The 24,710-nt window shown below is 31.9% G+C and overlaps 1 protein-coding gene, 1 long non-coding RNA gene and 1 pseudogene across 2 annotated transcripts; all 3 read left to right on the top strand.

Moving 5' to 3' along the window:
• Window positions 1-539: 539 nt before the first annotated feature.
• Window positions 540-1,313, top strand: LOC120263223 (annotated as a pseudogene).
• Window positions 1,314-6,898: 5,585 nt separating this feature from the next.
• On the top strand, window positions 6,899-7,946 carry LOC120263749 (putative germin-like protein 2-1). Its single transcript, XM_039271725.1, has 2 exons — window positions 6,899-7,040; window positions 7,153-7,946. The coding sequence occupies exons 1-2, from the start codon at window positions 6,926-6,928 to the stop codon at window positions 7,737-7,739; spliced, it is 702 nt and encodes a 233-aa protein (XP_039127659.1). The 5' UTR covers window positions 6,899-6,925; the 3' UTR covers window positions 7,740-7,946.
• A 6,631-nt stretch (window positions 7,947-14,577) lies between these two features.
• Window positions 14,578-18,341, top strand: LOC120263032. Its single transcript, XR_005537026.1, has 6 exons — window positions 14,578-14,852; window positions 15,009-15,129; window positions 16,236-16,353; window positions 16,943-17,008; window positions 18,104-18,164; window positions 18,271-18,341. It is a non-coding gene; the product is annotated as an uncharacterized LOC120263032 (long non-coding RNA).
• Window positions 18,342-24,710: the final 6,369 nt, after the last annotated feature.

The following is a 24,710-nucleotide window of genomic DNA, read 5'->3' as shown; positions in this document are numbered from 1 at the left end:
CTTTTAACTGACTACTAATGTTGCGTTAATTGATTTAATTATCATTAAAGAGTTTAATCTGAAGAAGTCATAGTCGATTGATCATCATTTCAAACCATAATAATTAAAGAATTGCTAGATTGAACTTAATTACTATATGATCAAAAAGTAAAATTAGCTTATTATTACCTAAGCTAACAATAATTGGATAATAGATTAGCCTACTTGATGTATTTCAATGCATACCCAAGCCAACAACTTCCATGTTATGATAAAAAAAAATAATTTAAAAGCTATTTCACCATCTCATAACCTTTATCACTTTTCCTTTTAATAAGAAATATTTTTCTTTAAAGGTTCCATTACTTAATAAGTTTCTATTACATGTTTCCAAAAATAAATAAAAAAATAAATAATCCTCAAAAAAATATATATATAAAGCCATGCAGACCATCAAAAATCCTCCATCCCACTATTCATCATCATCCCTTCACTGATCATTCAGACAAGAGTTTTGAAGAATGGGCGCTACAAAACCCATCTTGCTTGTATTCTTCACAATGACTTCATCTCTTTGTTTTGCTTTTGATCCAAGTCCTCTACAAGACTTCTGTGTTGCTGATTTTACTTCTCAAGGCATTATTATTTACTCATATTTTACCAACTTTTTCAATATACATCATTTATTAAAGTTGATATTTTCTATTCTTGATATATATTAACAAACACAACCATGCATGCAATGCCGTGTTTGTGAATGGGTTTGTGTGCAAAAACCCTACAACAGTCACAGCTGAGGATTTCTTTCTCTCTGGCTTCAATAAGCCTGGTAACACAATGAATCCTCTTGGTGTTAATTTTACTACAGCATCAGTATTTCAACTCCCAGGATTGAACACTCTTGGTCTTACGTTGGTTCGTATCGACTATGCTCCTGGAGGAGTTAACCCTCCTCATACTCATCCTCGTGCTACCGAAGTCATTATTGTTCTTGAAGGCACTATTTACACTGGTTTTGTCTCCTCTAGTCCCAATAATACACTCTACTCGAAAGTTTTATCTGCTGGTGATGTTTTCGTATTCCTCAAGGTCTTACACACTTTAATATGAATTATGGCCATTCAAATGCAGTTGCATTGGTAGTGTTCAACAGCCAAAATCCTGGTGTGATCATAGATTCTAATAATCTGTTTGGAGCAATGCCTCTAATTAATGATTATCTTCTTGCCAAGTTATTCCAGTTGAGCAAGGAAACCGTTGACGAACTTCAAGCTAAGACTTGGCCTAATCCCGCTGTAAAAGCTAATAATGTGTTTGGAGTTGACATACTCTAAGCTAAGCCTTGGCCTGCCAATTAATACCACCATCTCAAGTTCATAAGCTTTATATATGTATGTATGTATGTATGCTACTCTATGTCGTGTTGCAAATAACTAGATGTGTTGCATGCTTTTGTGAGAGCATGCATGTTTGCAAGTTGTGCTTTGTTTGATGATCAATTGATATAATTATCTATTAATTATAATCTTTCTAATACGTTTGCAAATGTGCTTAATTAATTTGCTTTAGTTGAAGTTCTAATTTACCTTTATTTAAAGTGGTATATTAGTTATTAAAAAATAATTCATGCATTAAAATATTATTAGCATCATGTGAGCATAAAATAATGACATAGTATATATAATGAATCTTCTCAATTTAAGGAATCTAAGGGTTGTTCATGATTTATATTGAAACTTATGGCATGTGGAGATTAGAGCATCATGTGAGCATAAAAATATTATTAGATATTTTTGCACTCAAGCAAATTATGTTATGGCACTATAAATCATTATAATTTATAAAATTTTATACCTAAACAAAAATTAAACCAAACATAAATTGAGAAAAGCATATGGTAATGTGGAGATTATATGTAAAGTCATTTATCAAATATAACTTATTGGTCAAATATATATAGTGTTTGTGCAGTGTGTATATATTGTACATGAAATTGAAAATATTTAGTGGAATATGTGAAATTGAAAATTCAGAGAATTACGCAGATGATCTCATTATCTTCCCACAAGGAGGACAAGAGGATCTATGAATTATTAAACTAATTCTATACCTCTTCGAAGGAACTTTAGGTCTCTCCATACTATTCAAAAAGTTGTCTTTACTTTACAAATTACAACTTTCAACCAAACGTCGATTTTGCCTTATCTTTAAACTGTTCAAGGAATTATCTACCACTTACATACCTTGGGGTACCCTTATCTGGAAGAAGACCAAGGTGTCAAGATTGGGCGAAACTAATTGGAATGATCCGCTCCAAACTCACGCCTTGGAAAGCTATCTACCTCTCCTTAGGAGGAAGATTGACACTCATCAACTCAGTCCTTTCCACAATGCCAATCTACTAGATGTCAGTGTTCAAACTTCCTTCCTAAGTAATCAAAGAAATTGATAAGATTTGAAGGGATTTCCTTTGGAAAAGACTAGATTTGGGGTCGAAAGGAATTCGATTGGTTGCTTGGAATTGTTGGTTCACATTGACTATGCTCCTGGAGGAGTTAAACCTCCTCATACTCATCCTCATGTTACCGAAGTCATTGTTGTTCTTAAAAGCACTATTTATGCCGGTTTTGTCTTCTCTAGTCCCAATGATACACTCTACTCGAAGGTTTTATCTGCAGGTGATGTTGTCGTATTCCCTAAAGGTCTTACACACTTCAATATGAATTATGGCAAATCAAATGCAGCTGCATTAGTAGTGTTCAACATTCAAAATTCTGGTATGATCATAGATACTAATAATCTGTTTGGTGCAACACCCCAATTAATGATGAACTTCTTGCCAAGGCATTCCAGTTGAGCAAGGAAACCATTGAAGAACTTCAAGCAAAGACTTGGCCTATTCCTGCCAACTAATACCATCATCTCATGTTCATCAACTATCTATATATGCATGTGACAATGGTTGTGTGGTTAGAAGTTTCTCATCTTTGATTCTTGAGTAAGCATTTGGATAGAGGTGACAATGACTGCATTCTTAGCTGAAGTCCTATTAATTTTTTTCCCTTGTTTTTGTTCTTAATCTATTTTTGGTGAGCAAATTAATTTTACATGCATTCATCAAATTAAGAAATCAAGTATGGTTTCCGTTTTTGTAATGACTTGTAACATAAAGACAAAAAAAAAACCTAACTGATGGAGAGAGGTTAAGGAAGTTGCTTATTGTTAATGATTTAGGCACATAGAGAAAGAGACAAGTCAATATCAAGATGCTCCCATGTATGCACCTTTCAAATCGAGAATCTTTTGAACGAGTCTAGGTTTGAAAGTTCAAAGAAAAACAATTAAGAAAGGTCTCTTTTTCTTTATATATAATGTATATAGCTAATCAAATATTGGAGGAGAGTTTATCTAGCTATTATATTCTTATCTTTAATACTCTAATTAAAACTTAATCATCATCTCTTTACACTTATAAAGGTTTAAATGACTAATTATAAGTTCTAGAAAAGTGTTTATTAATCTAATCAGCCAAAGGTTGACAAATTAATGTATATATATACAGAGAGAGAGGATACATATTGTTGTTTTCTTTTTCAATCATTTACACTAAAAAATATTTTATCTGTGATATAAAATATCCTCTATGTGCAAAATTCATATAATTAAATTTATCTTTCGTGTCCATCAAGGAAACATTATATATATATATATATATATATATATATATCTATAGTTTTAATTTTAAATAAAATATATTAAAACATGTGCATATTAAATCACCTTTTTTATTTTTTTATTTTTATAAAAATTTGCTTGCTTCTCCAAGTCCGAAATTACATTAAATTGGAGATATTTTAATATCAAACTAATTCATTTCATTAAATGCAAATATTTAAAGTAGTGAAAAATGGAAAAAAAAAATTCATGTAAACTTCTGTTCTTACTATTTCTCATGCCTAAGTGAAATAATAATTATTAAAATCACATTAAAAATTGGAAAACTTCTTTAGTAATTTATATAGTTAATCTTGAAGACTTTCATTTCATAAAATGTAATTTCACAGGATAGAGATCATCAGGATATGCACTTGCACTATTAAATATTCCTTCTTAATGATCCTTTTTTTTTTATAATGCATGGGTTTATGAAACTTGAATTAAGTCTAAAAAACTATTTATAAATGATATATAACAAATATCTTAACCATCAATATTTACATTATCTTCTCAACATTCATATTTCAAAATTGAAGAACAACATGCATGGCTTTTGACAATCCATTAATTGATGGAAAATATGATGAAAATTCTCAAATTTAAATGAATTTATTGAAGTAAATATATTATATAAGTTGTGAAAATCTATTAAAAAAACGATCTATTTAAGAATTTATTCACTCTGACCCTTGAATATATCATAAAATAATTAACAACATGATATTTACATAAAATTGGCCGATAATGATGTGTGTGTGTGCATATTATATATATATATATTGAATTTCTAATTACTAGATTTACGTACATGTATTCTAAGAAAACAATATAAATGAGGGAATAAAAGTCTAAAGTAAATGAGCTGATTTCTCACCTGATTAAGGACATGCAATAATTTCAAGATTATTAATTCAAGTCAAGAACCAATCAAATATTGTTTAAGTTATATATATATATATATATGATTGAAAACTCTCAAATCTTTAATTTGAATTTTAAATAGGATGAAAAATCTATTGAATATACGGGTAAATTTGTGGATAATTCATGAATAATTAATTTAATACATGATCACAAATATATATATATATATATATATATATATATATATATATATGCTTCATAAATTAACATATTTTTATAGATATTTAATGAAGCAGCCTAATTCTTTGGATTAAGTTCAAGTGATGAAACATTAAATCTCGTAATTTTTTAATTGGTTGATAGTTTTTTTTTTTTTTACAACTATCAAATAACATTTGCACTGAGTTCAAATATAAAATCCCATTGATATATATAATTTATGAACTTCATCCAAAACAAATTTTTAATTATATTTTAAAAAATATTTATATAGATGGAACTACATAGTTGTTTATTTCGTAAACAAACATAAGTAGTTCCCTAACTATTGTGCTTGAATTAAGTGATCACACATCTCTCAATTTCTTTAATCAACCATATTATTAATTCTTATCTAATCTAACAGACCCATTCACAGACACTATTGCATTCATACTCATGTTTGTTAATAATATAATACAAAATATGAATTTAATTATATACATAGAATAAAAGTTGAAGTTATTGTAAGAAATACTAGAAAGATAATTGTATGAGTTGCAATAACTATTGTTTACAACTCTTGCTCAAAAGACTAATTAGGAGATGGTGAGCAGTGTGATTTTCTTCTATTAAACGAAACACCAACAAGATTAATGTATTTTTGGTGAAGTAGCTTTTTTAATTTTATAAAATATCAAATATGTACAAAGCTTTTTCATTTCATAATATGATTGATAACTTAATTAGCTTAAGATAGTTATTTGAATTGGTAAAATGCCATATTCAGTATGTAGATGCATATTAATGGTAAGATGTCATATTTAGTGACTATGAATATATCTATATATAGAAGTTAGGAAATAATTTCATACTTTTAAAAATTTGACGCATGTATTTATTTGTCATATTTTCAATTATATGTGATTTAGTCATGATAAGACGCATTATCAACTCTAATGGTTATTCAATGATTTTAAGAAATAAATTAAAACAAAGTTTGCTGTTAGATGCTTTGTATATGATACTTTCCATATATATAATTTAGCATACTTGATATTTTGTTATAGGTATATTTTGTTATATAATATATATATATATATATATATATAGCATGTACAAAGTTAACAAACTTTAAGCTCATAACAAGATCAACATCATGAATTATGTGTATACATGTAATAATTAAATCAACATCATGAATTACGTGTGGTATGCATATAACTAGATCAACATCATGAATAATATGTACATATGTAATAAGTAGATCAACATCATGAATTACATGGTATACATGAAATAACTAGATCAACATCGTGAATTATGTGTACACATGTAATAACTACTATGAATTACATGGCACACATATAATAACTATATCAACATCATAAGTTAAGTGTACGATGTAAAAACTGGATCAACATCATGTACATGTAATAACTAATGAAATCAACATCATGAATTACATAGTACACATGTAATATCTAGATCAATATCACTAAAATTATGTGTACATATGTAAGTATCATATCAACATCATAAATTACATGGTGCCCATGTAATAACTAGATCAACATCATAAGTTACGTGTTTTAGTTTATTTTTATAATAAGCCGATATTGCTTTAAACTGACCATTAAAGAGTTTAATCCAAAGAAGTCATAGTTGATTGATCATCATTTCAAACCACAGTTGGAGAATAGATTAAGCTTACTATATGATAAAAAATTAGTAATAATTACTTATTATTACCTAAGTAACAATAATTGGAGAATAGATTAGCATACTAGATGTATTTTAAAGCATACCGAAGGCAAAAACATCCATGCATGTGATGATCAAAAAAAAATAATTAGCTTATCATTATCTCTGGCCCATGAACAAAAAAATAATTGAAAAGTTATTGCCCATGAACGAAAAAATAATTGAAAAGTTATTTCACCAAATTAACATAAACCTCGTAACTTTTATGACTTTTCCTTTTAATAAGAAATCTTTTTCCTTAGAGGTTCCATTACTTAATAAGTTGCTATTATCATTTTCTAAAAGTAAATAAATAAATAAATAATCCTCCAAAAAGAACTATATAAACCCATGAACACCATCCCAAATCCTCCATCCCACTACTCATCATCATCTCCTAACATTCAAACAAGAGTTGTGAAGAATGACAGCTGCAAAATCCATCTTTCTTGCATTCTTCGCAATAACTTCATCTCTTTGCTTAGCTTTTGATCCAAGTCCTCTACAAGACTTCTGTGTTGCTGATTTTACTTCTCAAGGCATTATTATTTACTTATATTTTACCATCTTTTTCAATATACATCATTAATTAAAGTTGATATTTTCTATTCTTGATATATACTAACAAACACAACCATGCATGCAATGCAGTGTTTGTGAATGGGTTTGTGTGCAAAAACCCTACAACAGTCACAGCTGAGGATTTCCTTCTCTCTGGCTTGAACAAGCCTGGTAACACAACGAATCCTCTTGGTGTTAATTTTACTACAGCATCAGTATTTCAACTCCCAGGATTGAACACTCTTGGTCTTACGTTGGTTCGTATCGACTATGCTCCTGGAGGAGTTAACCCTCCTCATACTCATCCTCGTGCTACTGAAGTCATTGTTGTTCTTGAAGGCACTGTTTACGCTGGTTTTGTCTCCTCTAGTCCCAATGATACACTCTACTCGAAAGTTTTATCTGCTGGTGATGTTTTCGTATTCCCTCAAGGTCTTACCCACTTTAATATGAATTATGGCCATTCACATGCAGTTGCATTGGTAGTGTTCAACAGCCAAAATCCTGGTGCGATCATAGATGCTAATAATCTGTTTGGAGCAACACCTCCAATTAATGATTATCTTCTTGCTAAGTCATTCCAGTTGAGCAAGGAAACCGTTGACGAACTTCAAGCTAAGACTTGGCCTAATCCTGCTGTAAGAGCTAATAATGTGTTAGGAGTTGACATACTCTAAGCTAAGCCTTGGCCTGCAAATTAATAACACCATCTCAAGTTCATAAGCTTTATATACATATGTATGTATAGATGTATGTATGCATGCATGCTACTCTATGTTGTGTTACAAATAAGCAGACGTGTTGCATGCTTTTGTGAGAGCATGCATGTTTGCAAGTTGTGCTTTGTTTGATGTTCAGTTGATATAATTATCTATTAATTATAATCTTTCTGGTACGTTTGCAAATGTGCTTAATTAATTTGTTTTAACTGAAGTTCTAATTTACCTTCATTTAAAAAAAATCATCAGGATCATGTGAGCATAAAATAATATGAGATAGTGGTTTCATATATATATATATATATATATATATATATATATAATGAATCTCCTCAATTTAAGGAATCCAAGGGTTGCTCATGATTTATATTGAAACTTTTGCCATAGTTGAGTGATTGAGCATTACTATATGTGCATGGAGGTTGAATTTTAATATACACCTAACCTAACAGATTTGTAGTCAGCATTTAAAATAATATTTGTTTACTTATGGCTCTATACATTAATTAAAGTGTATATGTAATAAATATATTCACCATGATAATTCACTTAATTATGTTCTTGGTTGTTGGTACACTACAAGAAAAATCCTATATCACCATGGAAAAATTGGCAAGGAAAAAAATTGTGACAAATTTGTCACAACATTTGACTCAAAATTTATAAACCATGTCAAATATATAATTTTTTTAAAATATTTTCTTAATTCCGTACCAAATACCATGCCAAATATACAAATTCAATAATTTTACACAACAGTGCCAAACATATTTTTTAAAAAAATTAATTTATTACTATCGTGCCAAATACTGTGCCAAAAACCCAAATATAATAATATATCAATACTGTGCCAAATGTCCTTGTGGGCTCCTTTCTTTCCACCCGGCCTTTAATTAGGGTATGACCGGTTGAAAAGCATGGATCACAAATCAAAATTTAATTTTTTATATTTTCGGATGATTGCGGGTGCATAACTCCCATAGGGGCAAGCCCCTAATATTAATTACACGCATCAATGTCATGAGAACCTCCGATTAAGACAAGTGTGAATGAGAAGTAAATCGAATAAACATGATAATTTTTTTATATTTAATTTCAAAGATGCATGCGAATACATGATCATAGACAAGAATACAAAAGAAGAGAGCTATTCTCTAAGAGAGCTTAACAAGAGATTTTTTTTAGAAAGAGTTATTTCTATCATGCCCTTCAAAATTTATTTTTAGCTGGCGCTCTTAACTCCTATACTGAAAGTGTGTCAGAAGATCCTTTTAGCTTTGTGGATGTAGCTCTCCTCAATTTCTTTTTTTTTATGTGGGTTTGTGTCTTGAAACATAGCTTAGTCCAAGCTGCAGCCACTCTACATTTACGAGTTGCCTACTTGGTCACTTTTTGCTTCTTTTTATCGCTGAAGACTTTTGGCTCTTTCTTGCTAGAAAATCTCCAGCTCCTTGACTTGTGAAACTCCTCAAGTCTTTGCCTTCTTGGTGCTTTTAAAACTTCAGTGCGATTTGTCGTTTACAGCGATGCATTTAGGTTTTTAGCTCTTCAATGCTTTTGAGCCTTGACCATTTGATTCTTTTTAAGTCGTGACCTTTAAACATGGTTAGGGTCATTAACTTGATAATTTTGACTTGATTTTTAAAATGGACCTCTTACTCATTGAAAGAGACTTCACTGATGGGCTTAGAAGAAAAAATCTTTGCTCAACTCAACTTTTTCCGATGAGTGTTGACGAGAAGCATTACGAAAAATTTTTCATTCCTTTTTTTTTCATTCATCATCATTTTTTTCTCTGTGAAATTTTCATTTCTATTCTTCCTTTCATTTCAAGAAAAGATTTTTTTTTTACTTTTCATTGCATCTCTTTTCACTCCAACGGGTATCAAAAGACCTCCAAGTGAGCTTCAAGAAATCTTTGTCAACTTTTCTCTTTTTTTATAAGTGTTGATGAGAGATATTTTTTTGTGAACTTTTTCATTTTTTTTTTTATCACTTCAAGGAATTTTTTTTTTACTTTTCTTTTCATTTCACTTTTTTACTCCAATGAGTGTCAAAAGACCTCAAAGTGAGCTTGAAGAAAGGGTTTGATTTTTTTATGAAAAAAAATTTCTCTTTACCCCAAAAGTGTCAAGACTTCAAGGTGGAATTAGAGAAATTATGAAAAATTTCTCGTTACCACTAGAAAATCGAGACTTCAAGGTAGAATGAGAGAAATTTATAGAAAATTTCTCGATACCCCAAGGAAGTCAAGACTTCAAGGTGGAATGAGAGAAATTTCATGAAAAATTTCTCGTTACCCCAAGAAAGCCAAGGCTTCAAGGTGGAATGAGAGAAATCGTGAAAAATTTCTCGTTACCCCAAGAAAAGCCAAAGCTCAAGGTGGAATTAGAGAAAATATGAAAAATTTCTCTCGTTACCCCAAGAAAGCCAAAGCTCAAGGTGGAATTAGAGAAAAATATGAAAATTTTCTCGTTATCCCAAGAGAGCCAAGGCTTCATGGTGGAATTAGAGAAAATATGAAAATTTTCTCGTTACTCCCAAGAAAGCTCAAAGCTCGAGGTGGAATTAGAGAAAATTTTTGTGAAAAATTTTCTCACATCCCAAGAAAGCCAAGGCTCAAGGTGGAATTAGAAAATTTTATGAAAAAGTCTCGTTACTCCCAAGAAAGTCGAGGTGGAATTAGAGAAATTTCATAGGATTTTTTTCTAGAGGAAGCTTCAGAAGAAAAAAATTACCAAAATACCCCCACTCAAATTCATCCTTTACTTTTTTTCCTCATTTTTACTCTTTTTAACCCATCCTTTCATTTTTCCCATATTTTTCCTTTCTTCTCTCATTTTACTCACCCTTCCATTTTTTTCCATATTTTTTTATTCTCTTTTTTTCAACTCATCCTTCCATTTTTTTCCATATTTTTTTCCTTCTCTCTTTTTAAATTCACCCTTCATTTTTTCATATTTTTTTTCCTTATCTCTTTTTTTTAAATTCACCCTTCATTTTTTCCATATTTTTTCCTTCTCTCTTTTTTTAAATTCACCCTTCATTTTTTCCATATTTTTTCCTTCTCTCTTTTTTTTACTCACTCTTCACTTTTTTTACTTTCTCTCTCACTTTTTTCCTCACCTTTCGTATATTTTTTTCATCCGTAATTTTCCTTCTCTTTTTTTTGTACTCTTTTTTTTTTACAGAAATTCCAGTGGTAGTACCAACTTTGTTATCGTGCCGATAGCCGCTCCCCAACACGTCAGCTGAAGTGTCTATGTGTGCAGCACCTCTTATTTCCATTATTTCATACAAGAGAGACAATGCCTTATCCAGTTTACGAGCCTTGCAATACTTTGAATTGATGAACACAACAATAATAAAACCTCATCGCAATCTCCCAACTTCCTCACACTGGCCAGTGATTTAAGAACTCTACTGAAAACTGATGCTTTTATAGAGTGACCTGCCTTCTCATTATAAGTCCTGACAGCTCTAAATATCAAACCCATATCTAACTCTTTACTAACAGCAATTTTCTTCAGAAAGAGCAACAAATCACTATCCTGAGGCTTCTCTGAACCATGCATTGCAAACTCAAACAACTCTATAGCTTCTACAATCATCTTCCTCTTGTAAAACCTATCAGAATCCTTCACATACGTTTTTCTTTTTCCATCCCAAATCCTTCATTCGCCAATTTCTTTTTTTATTCTTTTGGAGCACCTAAAAATTCATCGATGCAATCCTCTCTACCACAAACCCTTGCCAGTGCATTGTAAACAGAACCATCCACTCTAAGTGATGGCTTCTTCTCAGTCCATCGGAAAAAAATATTAAAGCGATTTTTTTGCTTCTCCGAAACCCAATCAAACACCTTCTTTTTTTGCTTCTCCGAAACCCAATCAAACACCTTCCAAGCAATCTTCGGCCGATCTTCCACACTCCGGAGGACCAAATTTAGCTACTTGTTATCAAGCAAGAGCTTCGCAGCCATCAAACTCTGTCTCGATCTCACCAGAACAGATCGGCTTTGAAAAGATCTCCACCGCAAGTGCAGAAGGCTGTAGTGGCCGCCGACCGGATGATCAATGTCGCTGAAGGAATTGGACTTCTGGAGCTGGTTGGGTACAACGGCGGTGACGGAGCTGCGGGTCATGACGGAGAACTCGGCACAGCCGGGAAAGTAGCCCGTTGAAACCAGGGAACAAAAACTAATTCTCAAGGTATTTGATGAAATGGGAGAGAGAGAAAGAGAGCATGAACGAGAGAGAGAGAAGAGAACTCAAGCTCATGCATGCACGTGCATGTATTTCTCCTTGAATGCATGGAAAACAATGATATATATATATATATTTTTTATTTAGAGAGAGATTCATGATAATGCATGTATACACATGCATGAAACGGAATTATATGTATATTTTTTTTAGAAAGAGAAAGGAATCCAGGCAAATGCATCTACGTGCATCCACTTCTCTTTAAATGCATGAAAATTATATGTATGCATATATAAAAATTCATGCTAAAATATGTACATGCATTATCAGTGGCGGAACCAGAACTTACTGGTAGGGGGGGCTAAAGCTAGAGTGTAAAAAAATTATCAAATAAAATAATTATCTACAGTAAAAATAGTTCAATAATATTACTACAATTTGAATATACATATAGTGAAAAAAAAACATTAACTATAATTTGAACTACTATCGTTGTCATGGTGTACCTGACTAAAAAAAATAACTATATTTAACTAGACAACTAAACAATCATTCATTTACTCTAACATGTATATTATTATATTAGAATAACTAATTTATACTTGCCATGCCACATTATCAACTTAATTTTTTAAAATTAATAAATTGTTTTTATAAATTTTATTAATATTATTCAGAAACTTTTATTGAAAAATTGAAATTTGAATGCCACATTATCAAGTTAATTTTTGTCTTAAATTTATATAAAATTTAAAATTTTGGTAACTTTTTGAAAATAAAAAAACTTGTTAATCAGTAAAAGTATAAAAAAACTTAACACTTCAACACATTATCAATTTAATTTCTTTAAAATCATTAAATTATTTTTATAAATTTTATTAATATTATTCATAATTTTTTATTAAAAATTTCAATTCCTCATTATCAATGTAATTATTTCTTTAAATTTATTAAAATTTTAGCAACTTTTTGAAAATATAAAAAACTTATTTTTAGTTAGTAAAATTATCAAAAACCTAACATTGCAAAAAATTTATAAATAATATTAATAAATGAAATTTCAATGTCTCATTATCAATTTAATTTTTTTGTTAATTTTTTTTAAAATTTTAAATTTCAGCAATTTTTTGAAAATAAAAAAACTTGTTTTTAATGAAAGTATAAAAACTCAACATTGCAACCCATGGGATTTGAACCTAGGTTGGCTATAATCACCAAACTCCCACCAACCACTCAAGCACATTGATATCATATGACAATTAATTACAAACAAAATATTATATAACAATATTATATAAATAAAAACCCCAACTTCATGGCTGCCGGAAAGCAACCTCACCGGAGCCGAGGGCTAAAGCCCCGCTCGCCCCCTGGTTCCGCCACTGCGCATTATTAAGAACATCAACGTGCATGCATTCATCGAGTTTTTTTGAAAAGAAAATCATGGGCGTATGGGACCCATCAGTTATTATCGCTTTTTAATCGATGAGGAAAGCGTCATGGCATGAAATATCGTAACGTACATGCTCAATTTCACAAAAGATCATCGAAAGAGGGCCGGTGTATGTAACGGCATGGGGGCATCATGTTCTTCATGGAAAAATATGGTTTATTATTATTGCATCTATTTTTTTATTTTTACCAGAAAAATGCAGTACCTCTTCTTCTAGCAGATCAACCTCTTCCGAACTCCTTGGCTCTCTTTCTCTTTCTTCTTCTCACTTTTCTTCAAAAATTCTCTCTTTTTTTCTAGTCTCCTCCCTTCCTTTCTATTTTTTTCTTCACCGCCCTTCCGGCTCTCCTTCTCTCCCTTTTTTTCAAAAAGAAAAACCTTCTCTCTTTTTTTCTTTTTGAAATCCTCAACCTCCCCAAAAAAATCCTCAACTTCCCGGAGACTTTTTTCAAAACATTTAAATTCAAAAATTTCAAATTCTTATCTAATTTATTTATTTATTTATTTATTTTGAATTTCAAACCCCCTCTTTTTTTTATAATTTATTATTATTATTTTATTTTAATAATAAATTTTTAATAGAATTTGGAATTAAAAAATTTTCATATAAACAGTCCTGCGAAAATATAAATATAATAGTATATTAATATTGTGACAAAAATATAAATATAATAATATACTACTACCGTACTAAAATTACAAATATAATAATTTATTAAGACCATGCCAAATATCTTGCCAAAAATACAATTATAATAATATATGAATATTGTGTATATTAATTTATTAATATCATGCCAAATGTTGTGCCAAAGAAATATAAACATAATAATTTATTAATACTATACTAAATATAACGCTAAAAATTTAAATATAATAATTTATTAAGACTATATTAAATACTGCGCTAAAAATACAAACATATAAATTTATTAATACCATAATTAGTTAAGTTTATATATTACTTCATCCGTTTTTTTTTATCTGTCGTAAATAACCGAATCTTACATGAAAATTAGTTATTTCACATAATTTAATAAAAAATTAATTATCTTTCCAAAATTACATTTAATTTATATCTAATAAAAATAATTAATACGATATATGATTGAGGGTAATTAATCATGATTAGGCCCACATCTTAGTCACCTTCTTCACCAGCATCATCACCGCCATTGCTGATCGCCGCCGATCTCACAACCATGGTCACCTCCGTCCCCCCTCCAACCCCATGATCCCTCAGCGCCCTCTGCGGGTGCTACATCTCTACGCCCCCACCATCAACGCCGTTCTCCCCGCTGCCAAACCCTCGATCCTGATCATCTTCTTCAGCTATCGATTAAAGACTAATTTCTATCGATTTCTCTTGGTTCACCATGAGTGTCCTCCTTGGCAAGAGGTGAACCCCAGTAGGTATGCATTCTCTGATTTTTTTAGTTGAAATTGTGAGCCCTAATTGTCTGATTTTTGTGTCTGCAAGTGTTTTCATGTTGAATTTTGATCGTGTTTTTGAATTTTTTTTGTTCTGATTTTGAGGAATTTGTCTTTTTGATTTGAATTGTATTACAGAGAAGCAGCTGATGTTGGATCGATCTATAAAAAGATACACATAGACAAAGAGAGAGAGAGAGAAGTAGGGTTTGCCGGAGCAGGAGAAGAAGCTCATCACTGAGATCGAGAAAACGCAGAGGTAGGGTTTGCCGAACCCAGTTCTCATCCTGTTGATAATTATTATATGCTTGTATTGGTGTTGGACAAAACCTAAATGATTTCCATGTTTTGGTAATGCCCATCTACCAGAATATTCTCTTTGTTATCTATTGAATTTAAATAAAATAATGTTCATAATCAGGCTATCTGAATAGTAATTGTAGGATTGCGGAAACGAAGAATGAATGCCCACTTTTTAGATGCACATTTCAATTTCAGTTAATATTGAAACATGCATCTGATTAAGGTGCCTTTTAATTCTTAGAAACCCACCATCATATGATAAACTTTTTAAGTCTGTAGCAAAGCATTATCTAACTGAAACATTCTCTGCGAAAATGAAAAAGAAGTTTGAATATCCTCAGTACATAATATGAAGGGAATGTTTTTATCAATCTAGCTGAAACATGTTCCTTTGCAAAATAAGCACTTGATTTTTAGATGCTATACTTGACTTGTTGGTTGGTGTCAGTGTCTAACAAAAAACTTTTTAAGTTTGCAGCAAAGCATTATCTAAAAACTTGTTAAGGAAATTTATCTGAGTTTTAGTACATGTTTATGGTCCCTTTCGACGATCAGCATAACTAACCTATGATCTTTTTTTGTCTATGTAATGCACCCTTCAACCTTCTTGTTCTAGGGGTGGTTTAGTTTAATGAATATTCTATTGTTGATCGTAAAGAGTAGTAGTACTCCATATCTACTAAATGGAGAATTTTCCTCAAATATCATTTATCTTTTGGTCTACAAGTGGGTGGAACGCACTCGCACACACCCTCTGATTATCCACGTATATTCATATATAATTGTGGATCTAATGAGCAGTCTGTAATTTTAAACTTAACATACTCCTAAAACTTTTTCCTCTCCACTTGTTAGCATCAATTATCAAACAAGGTGATATTCGATGATTATCTCATGTGACTTTCACTATGGATTTGCAGTCAGACATACTTTCTAGTTTTCTTCTATCAAGCCTCATCATATATAGAGTTTGTGCTGTGTTGACTCCATTCTGATAGGACCATGGTGCTAATGTCTCAAATTCCATTTCCTTTACTTGACTGTCTGATCATGTTGCTACAGGAATTCTTGAATTTTAGGGGATTAGATGGCAATAGCAATCTGACCAAGCTTTGGAGAAATGCATCAGCCTCAACTGATATGGGCAGTCTCACATCACATTGCTCTCCTTCAAATCCAGGTTATTATGAACTATTTTACCATTTCTCATACTCTTGTTATTAATCTTGAATCCTTGATTGCTTTTTTATGGTTATGCATATTTTTTTGTATATGTTTAATTTAAATCAGCTTGGACGTTGTCCCTGTAAGTAGTATGAATATATACTGGTTCTTTTAATAGCCCTTTTAGATTCACTTTGGATGGCTATACAGCTGCCTTGTTGCTAGTTTTGTGGTCATCATTTTTTTGAGTCAGTGTATGTTATATGCGAAACCGGGAGGAGTCTTTTTTTCTATTTGTTTGATCTTCGAAACACAAATTAGAGAACTTAAGATCAGTTTGGTGTATTTTGTAATTTTTCGTGTTCATCTTTCTTATGAAACACCAATATGCCATTTTATTCTATCTTTGAGGTTCTTGTTTACAGTATTGGTCTTGGGCTTTTGTCTTTTTGTATTTAGATGAGTTTTAGGCCTGTAGGACAGTATGGTATGTTGTTGCTTTTATTAGATTGATTCTCACAAGGTATTGCCAAAGGTGCCAGCATATTTTTATAGTCAGAAGATAACGTTATACTAAAAGGAATTTGTAAATCTGTTAATTTCAGGTGCATGTTCTAATGGTGTTGCAATTGAGTCAATAAATTATCCAAACTCTTCAAACAAACTCCAGGGTATGCCAAATCACATTCTTTTCCTTTAACTTGCAAATAGACATTTGCTCTTTATTTCACTAGTGCTGCTCTACATTTTGGCATGAGATTTATCTAGATAAAGCTATAGATAAAGTTTATAAGCTCATTTAATTGAAGATGGTGTTGATAATGATCATGCCTCTTGCAATAGCAAGAGTTTGCAGCATATGATAAATGTGGCACAAATTGATGAATCTGCATTGTGTGTTCATGAAAGCCACTTGTTCTTAAATATATGCAAGCGTGATACACACTTGTATTGTTTTCAGATTTGTTATGGCACAACATTTGCTTGTGACCCTCCTTTTTTAATTATTTTATTTTATTTTTATTTTTATTTTGGTTCTCATTGGGTTGAAAGGAAAGATCTGGCTTTCTTTTATGTATATCTTATTTTTATTCCTTTTTTTAATGTGTGTTTGTTTGTTTGCTTATTGATTTAAATGACTTTGTTGAATTGAAAATAAGCTTAGATAAGTAAGTCACTACAAAATAAATAGTGTGGAAAAATGCATTAGAAAATAAAATCGTTGTACTGATTTGGGATGTTAAAATAAATTTTGGAAAATAGAAAAGGTGAGGAAAAGTGAGTTTAATTTTATATTAAAACACTTTGTTAGTGGGCAAATTGAACCCAATGAAATATATAAATTTAACCATCGTTGTCACCTATGTAAAAGATGTTTTAATTAAAAACCAAGGAAAAACAAATATTTTATATATATTAAATAATAATAATATTAAGAATAATACATGCAATCTCAAAGGTTATCAAATCCAGGCATTGTTGTGGCGTTGAGTAGCCGGTCTTTATTCTTATGCCGCCCTTATATTTTATATAAATAAATCTACATAAAGTTATATATGTGTAAAGTTTTATTATCATATATTCTCCACAACCATCTCATTTATTGGATTAATTTCCATAAATTTAACCGTGCCTGGACGCCTTGCAATTCAAGGCCTTGTGCATTTGGCTGTCACTTGTGCTTGCATAGTTTTATTGTCCAATTAATGCCCTGTTGGAACTTATCTGGAAATTGTTGGTGTTTCTGTGTTTGTAACTTTGTACAGGTTCACGGTCCTGGAGATGATATCGATACTGTGTGTTCGACCTTCTTATGTCAGTCGAGAGGTTGTTTTCTTGATCATTTCTATTGCCCATGTAATTGATGTTTGGAAGCAGTGAGCCTTTCTGATGTGTTTTTGGTTTATGGAATTTTCCTAATTACATTTTGCAGAAACAGACTATGTTGGACTAGTTTTTTCTTTGATTCAAATTTCAATGAAGATTTTGTCGCGAGGATAATCAGGTCAATTTTTTTTGGATTTCTAGCACATTTAATCTTCTATTTTGGAAAGTTGAAGAACAGGTTATATCACAGAATATGCTGATTTATTGTTTCTTAATATTTTGCTGAACCTTGGACTTATGTTTTCTATAATAGAGTTGAATATTGTTTGACAGATAACTTATTAAAAAGATTGTAAGGGTTCCTTTGGTGCTTTATAGGGATATACTTTCCCAGTAAAATCTTTTCCGGTAAAGTCTTTTCCTGTAAATTGTTTTCTTGTAAAGTTACATTATAACATTTGTTATGTTTCCAGAAAATTGTAATCTAAACGCATGCAAGGTTAATTTATCCGTTTGGTGTAAGTAGACTTTCCAAATGAAGTTATGGTTATTGTCAATTTTGCCCTTATTAGTTATTTTAGTCAGACAAAGCCCATAATTTTATATTTCTTTCTATTTTCTGGCAATAAAGTCAACTATTTAATTATTTTAAAAATTATTTATATTAATGATTATTTAATTAATAATCTTAAAATTTGCTATTTAAAAACAAATTCAAAGATTAATTAAAGAATAATATTTTTTTTTAATTTTAATATCAAATTAATTTGTTATTTTAAAAATCTTGTTATGGAAAGCAATTTTTAATTAAAAAACTAATTTTTAATATAATTTTATCTTTTATGATTATTTCATTAATTTTTTATTATAGAAAGAAAAAAAATTTAATTAAAAAAGAGAATTTTATTTAAGTAATTTGATCAATTAACAAATATCACAAGATTACATCTCACAATGTGATCTTTTTCACACTTTCTCCTCTATGAATCACTTTCACTGGTAAAAAAACAAACAATTATATTTTGATCATTATTTTACGCACTTGGTTTATAAACCAAATGGATAAAAATAATTCACATATGTTATTCTCTCTACAAAGTAACAACTTTGTCACTTACCAAACGGACCCTAAGTTGAGAGTGGGAGGCCTTTCGTATTTGCACACTTAAGGTGGACTTTCACAATGTGGTTGGATCTTCTATCTATTGAAGTGACAGCATGGTTATTATCTGTACTTTTGTTGTATTCGAGATATTTGAGAATTTGATAAATTAGAATGGGTTTGGTGTCTCAGATCTTGAGCTTCTTTATCTATCGATTGGGGTATATTAATTGATGAAATTAGTATCGGCCATACATAATTGTTGATTTGTTAGGTCAGGATTACGGCAACATTTTACCTTCTAAAAATTTTCTTGACTAATATTACAAATGCATGGATACAGCTAAGATTAGTTCGACCTCTGAAATCCTTTTATGGGATTGTGTAGCTAGTCAAAGCAGCTGCTAGTTCTAAGACTTTGTTATTTGACTTTCATTGTTGTAGTTTCCTCTGACATTTTTGTTGACCAATTCTAGAAAATTTTTTATTGGTGTAATTGAAAAAAATTTAAATAAAATTAATTTCATATAAATTATTTTTTTCACATAATAAACAAAAGCATGCCGAAAGCCGTAACAAAATTTTTTGTCAAAAATTGTGTCAAATACAGTAAAAAAGATATAGTATATAAAATCGTACAAGAAACCGTGTCAAATACTGAACCAATAAAACCGTGCCAAAACTGTGGCAGATATCGAACCAAAGTCCATGCAAAAAATAAAAAATAACCGGAAATTGTTTGCACAATAGTAAAAAAACATGTCAAAAACAGTGACAAAGTTTGGGACGGTTTAAAAAGAAGGTGCCAAAATATTTTTGTGACCATTATATAGGGACAGTTATTTTTCGGTGCCGAATATAGTGCCAAAGTCAATTTGGCACGAGTTTTAAACTCATTTATGTGCCAATTCTACCGTGCCAATTTATAATTTTTCTTGTAGTGGTATGATATTTTTGCACTCAATCAAATTAAGTTATGATACTATATATCATTATAATTTATAATATTTTATATCTAAACAGAATTTAAACCAAACATAAATGGAGAAAAGAATATGGTAATGTGGAAATTATATGTAAAGTCATTTATCAAATATAACTTATTGGTCAAATATATATAGTGTTTGTGCAGTGTGTATATATTGTACATGAAATTGAAAATATTTAGTGGAATATATGAAATTGAAAATTCAGAGAGTTAAGCAAATAATCTCATTATATTCTCACAAGGAGGACAAGAGGATCGATGAATTATTAAACTAATTCTATACCTCTTCGAAGGATCTTTAGGTCTCTCCATCAACTATTTGAAAAGATGTCTTTACTTAACAAATTACGGCTTCCAACCAAATGTCGCTTCTGCCTTATCTTTAAACTGTTCTAGAAATTGTCTACCATTTACATACCTAGGGGTACCCCTATCTGGAAGAAGACCAAGGCGTCAAGATTGGGCGAAACTAATTGGAATGATCCGTTCCAAACTCACACCTTGGAAAGCTATCTACCTCTCCTTAGGAGGAAGATTGACACTCATCAACTCGGTTCTTTCCACAATACCAGTCTACTAGATGTCAGTGTTCAAACTTCCTTCCTGGGTAATTAAAGAAATTGATAAGATTTGAAGGGATTTCCTTTAGAGAGGACTAGATTTGGGGTAGAAAGGAATTCGATTTGTTGCTTGGAATAGAATTTGTAGACCTCGAAACATGGGTGGCTGGGGAATTCTCAATCTTCATAAATTTAACAAAGCCCTTCTAGGAAAATGGTGGTGGAAGGTTACTTCTAAACCAAGCAACTATTGGGCAAAAATTATCAAAGCCAACTACTTGGCAAGGAACAGTTATGGAATTCTCTTTCAATCTCCACCTAGAAACATGTCTTTCTTTGGGCAGGAATTAGTTCCATATTGCCCTCGTTCCATTTATGTCTTTCTTTGGGCATGAATCACATCCTTTTGGTTCGATAAGTGGTTAACGGGAGAGCCCCAAAGACCTTTGGCCTCACATTTTCAATAACTGCAACTTCCCTTGGATAACAATAAGACAATTCACTCAAATTCAAATTTCTCTAGAAATAATATTCCAAATAGCTACAATAACAGATCTACTACAGCTTGTGACCGCCCTCCCAGACTGCTCTAATGGACAAGAGGATACCAACACTTGGATACTAGACTCCAATGGAAATTTCACGGTTAAATCCTATTATAAGTTTTTAATAGACGGAGGCATATGTAGCCCACTACATTCCCAATTCTGGAAAATCAAGTGTCCAAGTAAAATTTTTTTATTCTGTTGGCTAGTAAGGAACGACAAAATTCTAACACTCACAAATGTATTCAAGAAAGGCTACAACTTTCAAAATGCTACAAATACATGTATCCTTTGCCATAAAGCCTCAGAAATAGTAGAGAACCTAATCATCAATTGTGAATTCTGAGAATGGATCTAGTCCTTCTTCAAATTAATTTTAGAACTCCAAACGCTTCTATCTTCAATAACTACACTTTGGGCCTCCGGATATTGTTGGTAAACTCTCATATTCGAATCCTCAGGGATTCACCTTAAGAGCAATAGTTTTGAACATCTAACTTGAAAGAAATAATTGGATTTTTAATTTAACTACCTTACATGTTAATTTAATTATTTGTAAGATTGCTAATATGCTCATTTCCTAGATTTCTACAACTTCTGATCCACATCATCAGCCGCTAAGTGAAGCTACCCAGAGGATTAAGCGCTCTCTCCACTTCATAAGCGCAAGGGTTTCGAATCTCGTAGACGAGATGAACTAAGATACTACTTCGGAGTAGGTCACTCCATGCTTCAGATTAGGCAAGCCTGTGTTGTCAGATTGTGACTTCGTCAGCCTTTCTGCTTTATTTTATCTTGTTGTTCTTGTTTGTTTTTGTAAGAGTGCTTCATCTATGGTGAGAGCCTCTGTGTTCGGTTGGTAGTGTTTTTTCATTCCAACTTCTGTCTGTCTGTTTTGGTTTTTTTTTTCAATAAAGTAGTGGGATACCTATTTTTACATATAAAAAAAATTCAAAGGGTGGAAACAATGTATATAAGATTAAACAATAAGTTATGGAAATTATTGATGTAGATTACAATTTTCAAATAGATTTTCAACTTCATTTATTATGAGTGTAATTAAGTTGAAGTTGAGTTAGCTAATATTTTTCAAGTAATGTCTAATATCAATCCAGAAATAGATTTCATATGTATCACAAAATATCACGTACATTCACTACACCAAATTACAGTTATAGAGGTAGATAAGGAGAGCCAATTTTAAAAGCTGGCTCTAATGAATGGGATTAAAAAATTAATCCTACTTTTAGAATTGGTTTAAAGCAATCGGCTATATAAGTGTTTAAATATTATAAACAAAATTAGCCAATCTCATTGTGGACCCTTTACATAGCCCGCATTGGTGAGGACTCCATCATCCTTCCCTTCTCAGTCGATCTCGCAGTTCTCCCTCATTGATGGTGATGGTGGTGATGGCATAAAAAACACGTAGAGGTGTTGATCTAATCCCCCAATCCCACACACCACTCCATCGATTCAACCACGACAAACCCTCGCAAAGACCAAGAAGATCCATTTCTAGGCTTCATGTGCTTCTGATTAGTCCCATTCACCGCAACTCCTTGGAGATTTCACTGTTTTTGGTGCTCGTTCAAAGTTCCTGCTGATCTAAGGTTTCTACACTGCTTTTCTTGTTTTCTTATTGCTAGTCTTCATAAGAATTTCTCAATAAGTGCAAGCAAGGCCACTGTTCCCAGAGCACAAGCGTGCTTCGGAGATAGTACGACAGTGCTCTGCTTATGCTCTCTCTCCGTACTTTTCATTTCCTTTCAGAAAATATTAGGCATGCTTTCTCAACTCCTTTCATGGGCGTGCTTCTGGGAAGCACGAGCTGAGCACGACCATGCTCTACCTGTGCTTTTCACTGTCTGGACATTTAGTCATTTCTTGCCGAATTTCCGTGTCTGTGCTCGGCCCGAAAAGCGCTTTTTAAGCTCAGATCTAGGGCAATATGAAAGAGCTTTTTGGCTAGAATTTTCTTCTCTCCTTTAGGAAGATCGAAAAAGGCCATGAGCAATGTGCATGACACTTTATTAGGAGATCAAGTTTGAGTTTGGAGGCACATTGAGTAGTGGAGTTTAGGCATCGAAGAAGTTTTAAAGAGCACATATGAGAAGATTTTGATTAACAGAGGGAGACATTGATTATTATTGTTTTGTATCTCTTTCATTTTCTCATTTTTATGAACCTATGAAGGGCTAACGGTTCTATGGTGCCCTAGGCTTATGAACCATGTTGCTTAATGGTTCTACGATGCCCTAGGCTTATGACCCATGTTGCTTAGTGTATTTTGATTTACTTGTTTTCAATGACTATGGGGTTTTATGAGTTCTTATTGTTAGTTCCGCCGGTATGGTTTGTGGGTTTTAGGGAACACTCAAACACTCATAGAAATCTCACACAAACCAACAAAGAAAAAGACACACAACGTTGGTAACCCAGTTCAACGTCCACTCGTCTACGTCTGGGGGTCAAGCCCGGAGATAAACAATCTACTAAAAGAGGTAAAAATACATGAATACAAACACTTGTCACTCACACTCTTAAAACAATAAAGATCATTACCCTCTCTAGATTGTTTTGTGCACCCACTCTCTTTAACTCCGGTCACACTTACAATCTACGAGCAAGATAGCTTATATAGACGCCTCAACATCCCAAATATAGCACATACCTCTGGTTGCAACTCATGTTGTAACATAAGTTGCAACATGGCCCTAACTGCTGACTTGACTGAGTTCTGGTTACGTTGCGGACGACCTCAAAACCCATCAACCTCCCAATCATGCTTAGTCCGAGTCGATGCAGCCAAATCTCCCGATCCCGATTGTCGGCAACTAGCCTACCTCCTCAATTCCTCATCACGCGGTCCCCTCGCAAGGGGCGCACGTCCTTGTATGTCTTCATGAAACTTGCCAAACTTAGTCTTCAACCTTCCAAGCTTGGTCTTCGAAGATTCTCCAAACTTGATCTTCAATTCACCCAAGTTTGGTCCTTAAATCTTGCCGTTAATGATCTTCAATCATTCTTCATCAAGGATTCTTCAAATCATACCATTGATAGGTATTTCTTCAATTAGGCTCCACCATATTTATTTTTCAATCAAATCACCTAAATATGGTCTTGATATGATCTTGTCTTCAAATTGTAACATGTTTCCAAGGATAATTCCACCAAGATCTTCAAGATATTTTCTTTCATGTTATAGACTTGCTAAAAATAGCTCCACCAAGATCTTCAAGATGTTTTGCCTTGCAAGCCAAGTCTCCTTGCTATGTCACCATGCTTTTCATGTCATCAATTATGCCTTGTCGCCATGGTTGTTACGTCATCTTGCCTTGGTGTCAAATC

Source organism: Dioscorea cayenensis, chromosome 6 (assembly GCF_009730915.1).
Source record: "Dioscorea cayenensis subsp. rotundata cultivar TDr96_F1 chromosome 6, TDr96_F1_v2_PseudoChromosome.rev07_lg8_w22 25.fasta, whole genome shotgun sequence".
In the NCBI taxonomy this organism is placed as follows: Eukaryota; Viridiplantae; Streptophyta; class Magnoliopsida; order Dioscoreales; family Dioscoreaceae; genus Dioscorea; species Dioscorea cayenensis.
This window is presented reverse-complemented; position numbering and strand designations above follow the sequence as displayed.

Excerpts from the sequence above, each read along its gene's own strand:
- LOC120263749 (XM_039271725.1), top strand. The coding sequence starts at position 6,926 with ATGACAGCTGCAAAATCCATCTTTCTTGCATTCTTCGCAATAACTTCA. Across the intron at positions 7,041-7,152 it reads TGCTGATTTTACTTCTCAAG|TGTTTGTGAATGGGTTTGTG; the intron begins GCATTATTATTT and ends CATGCAATGCAG.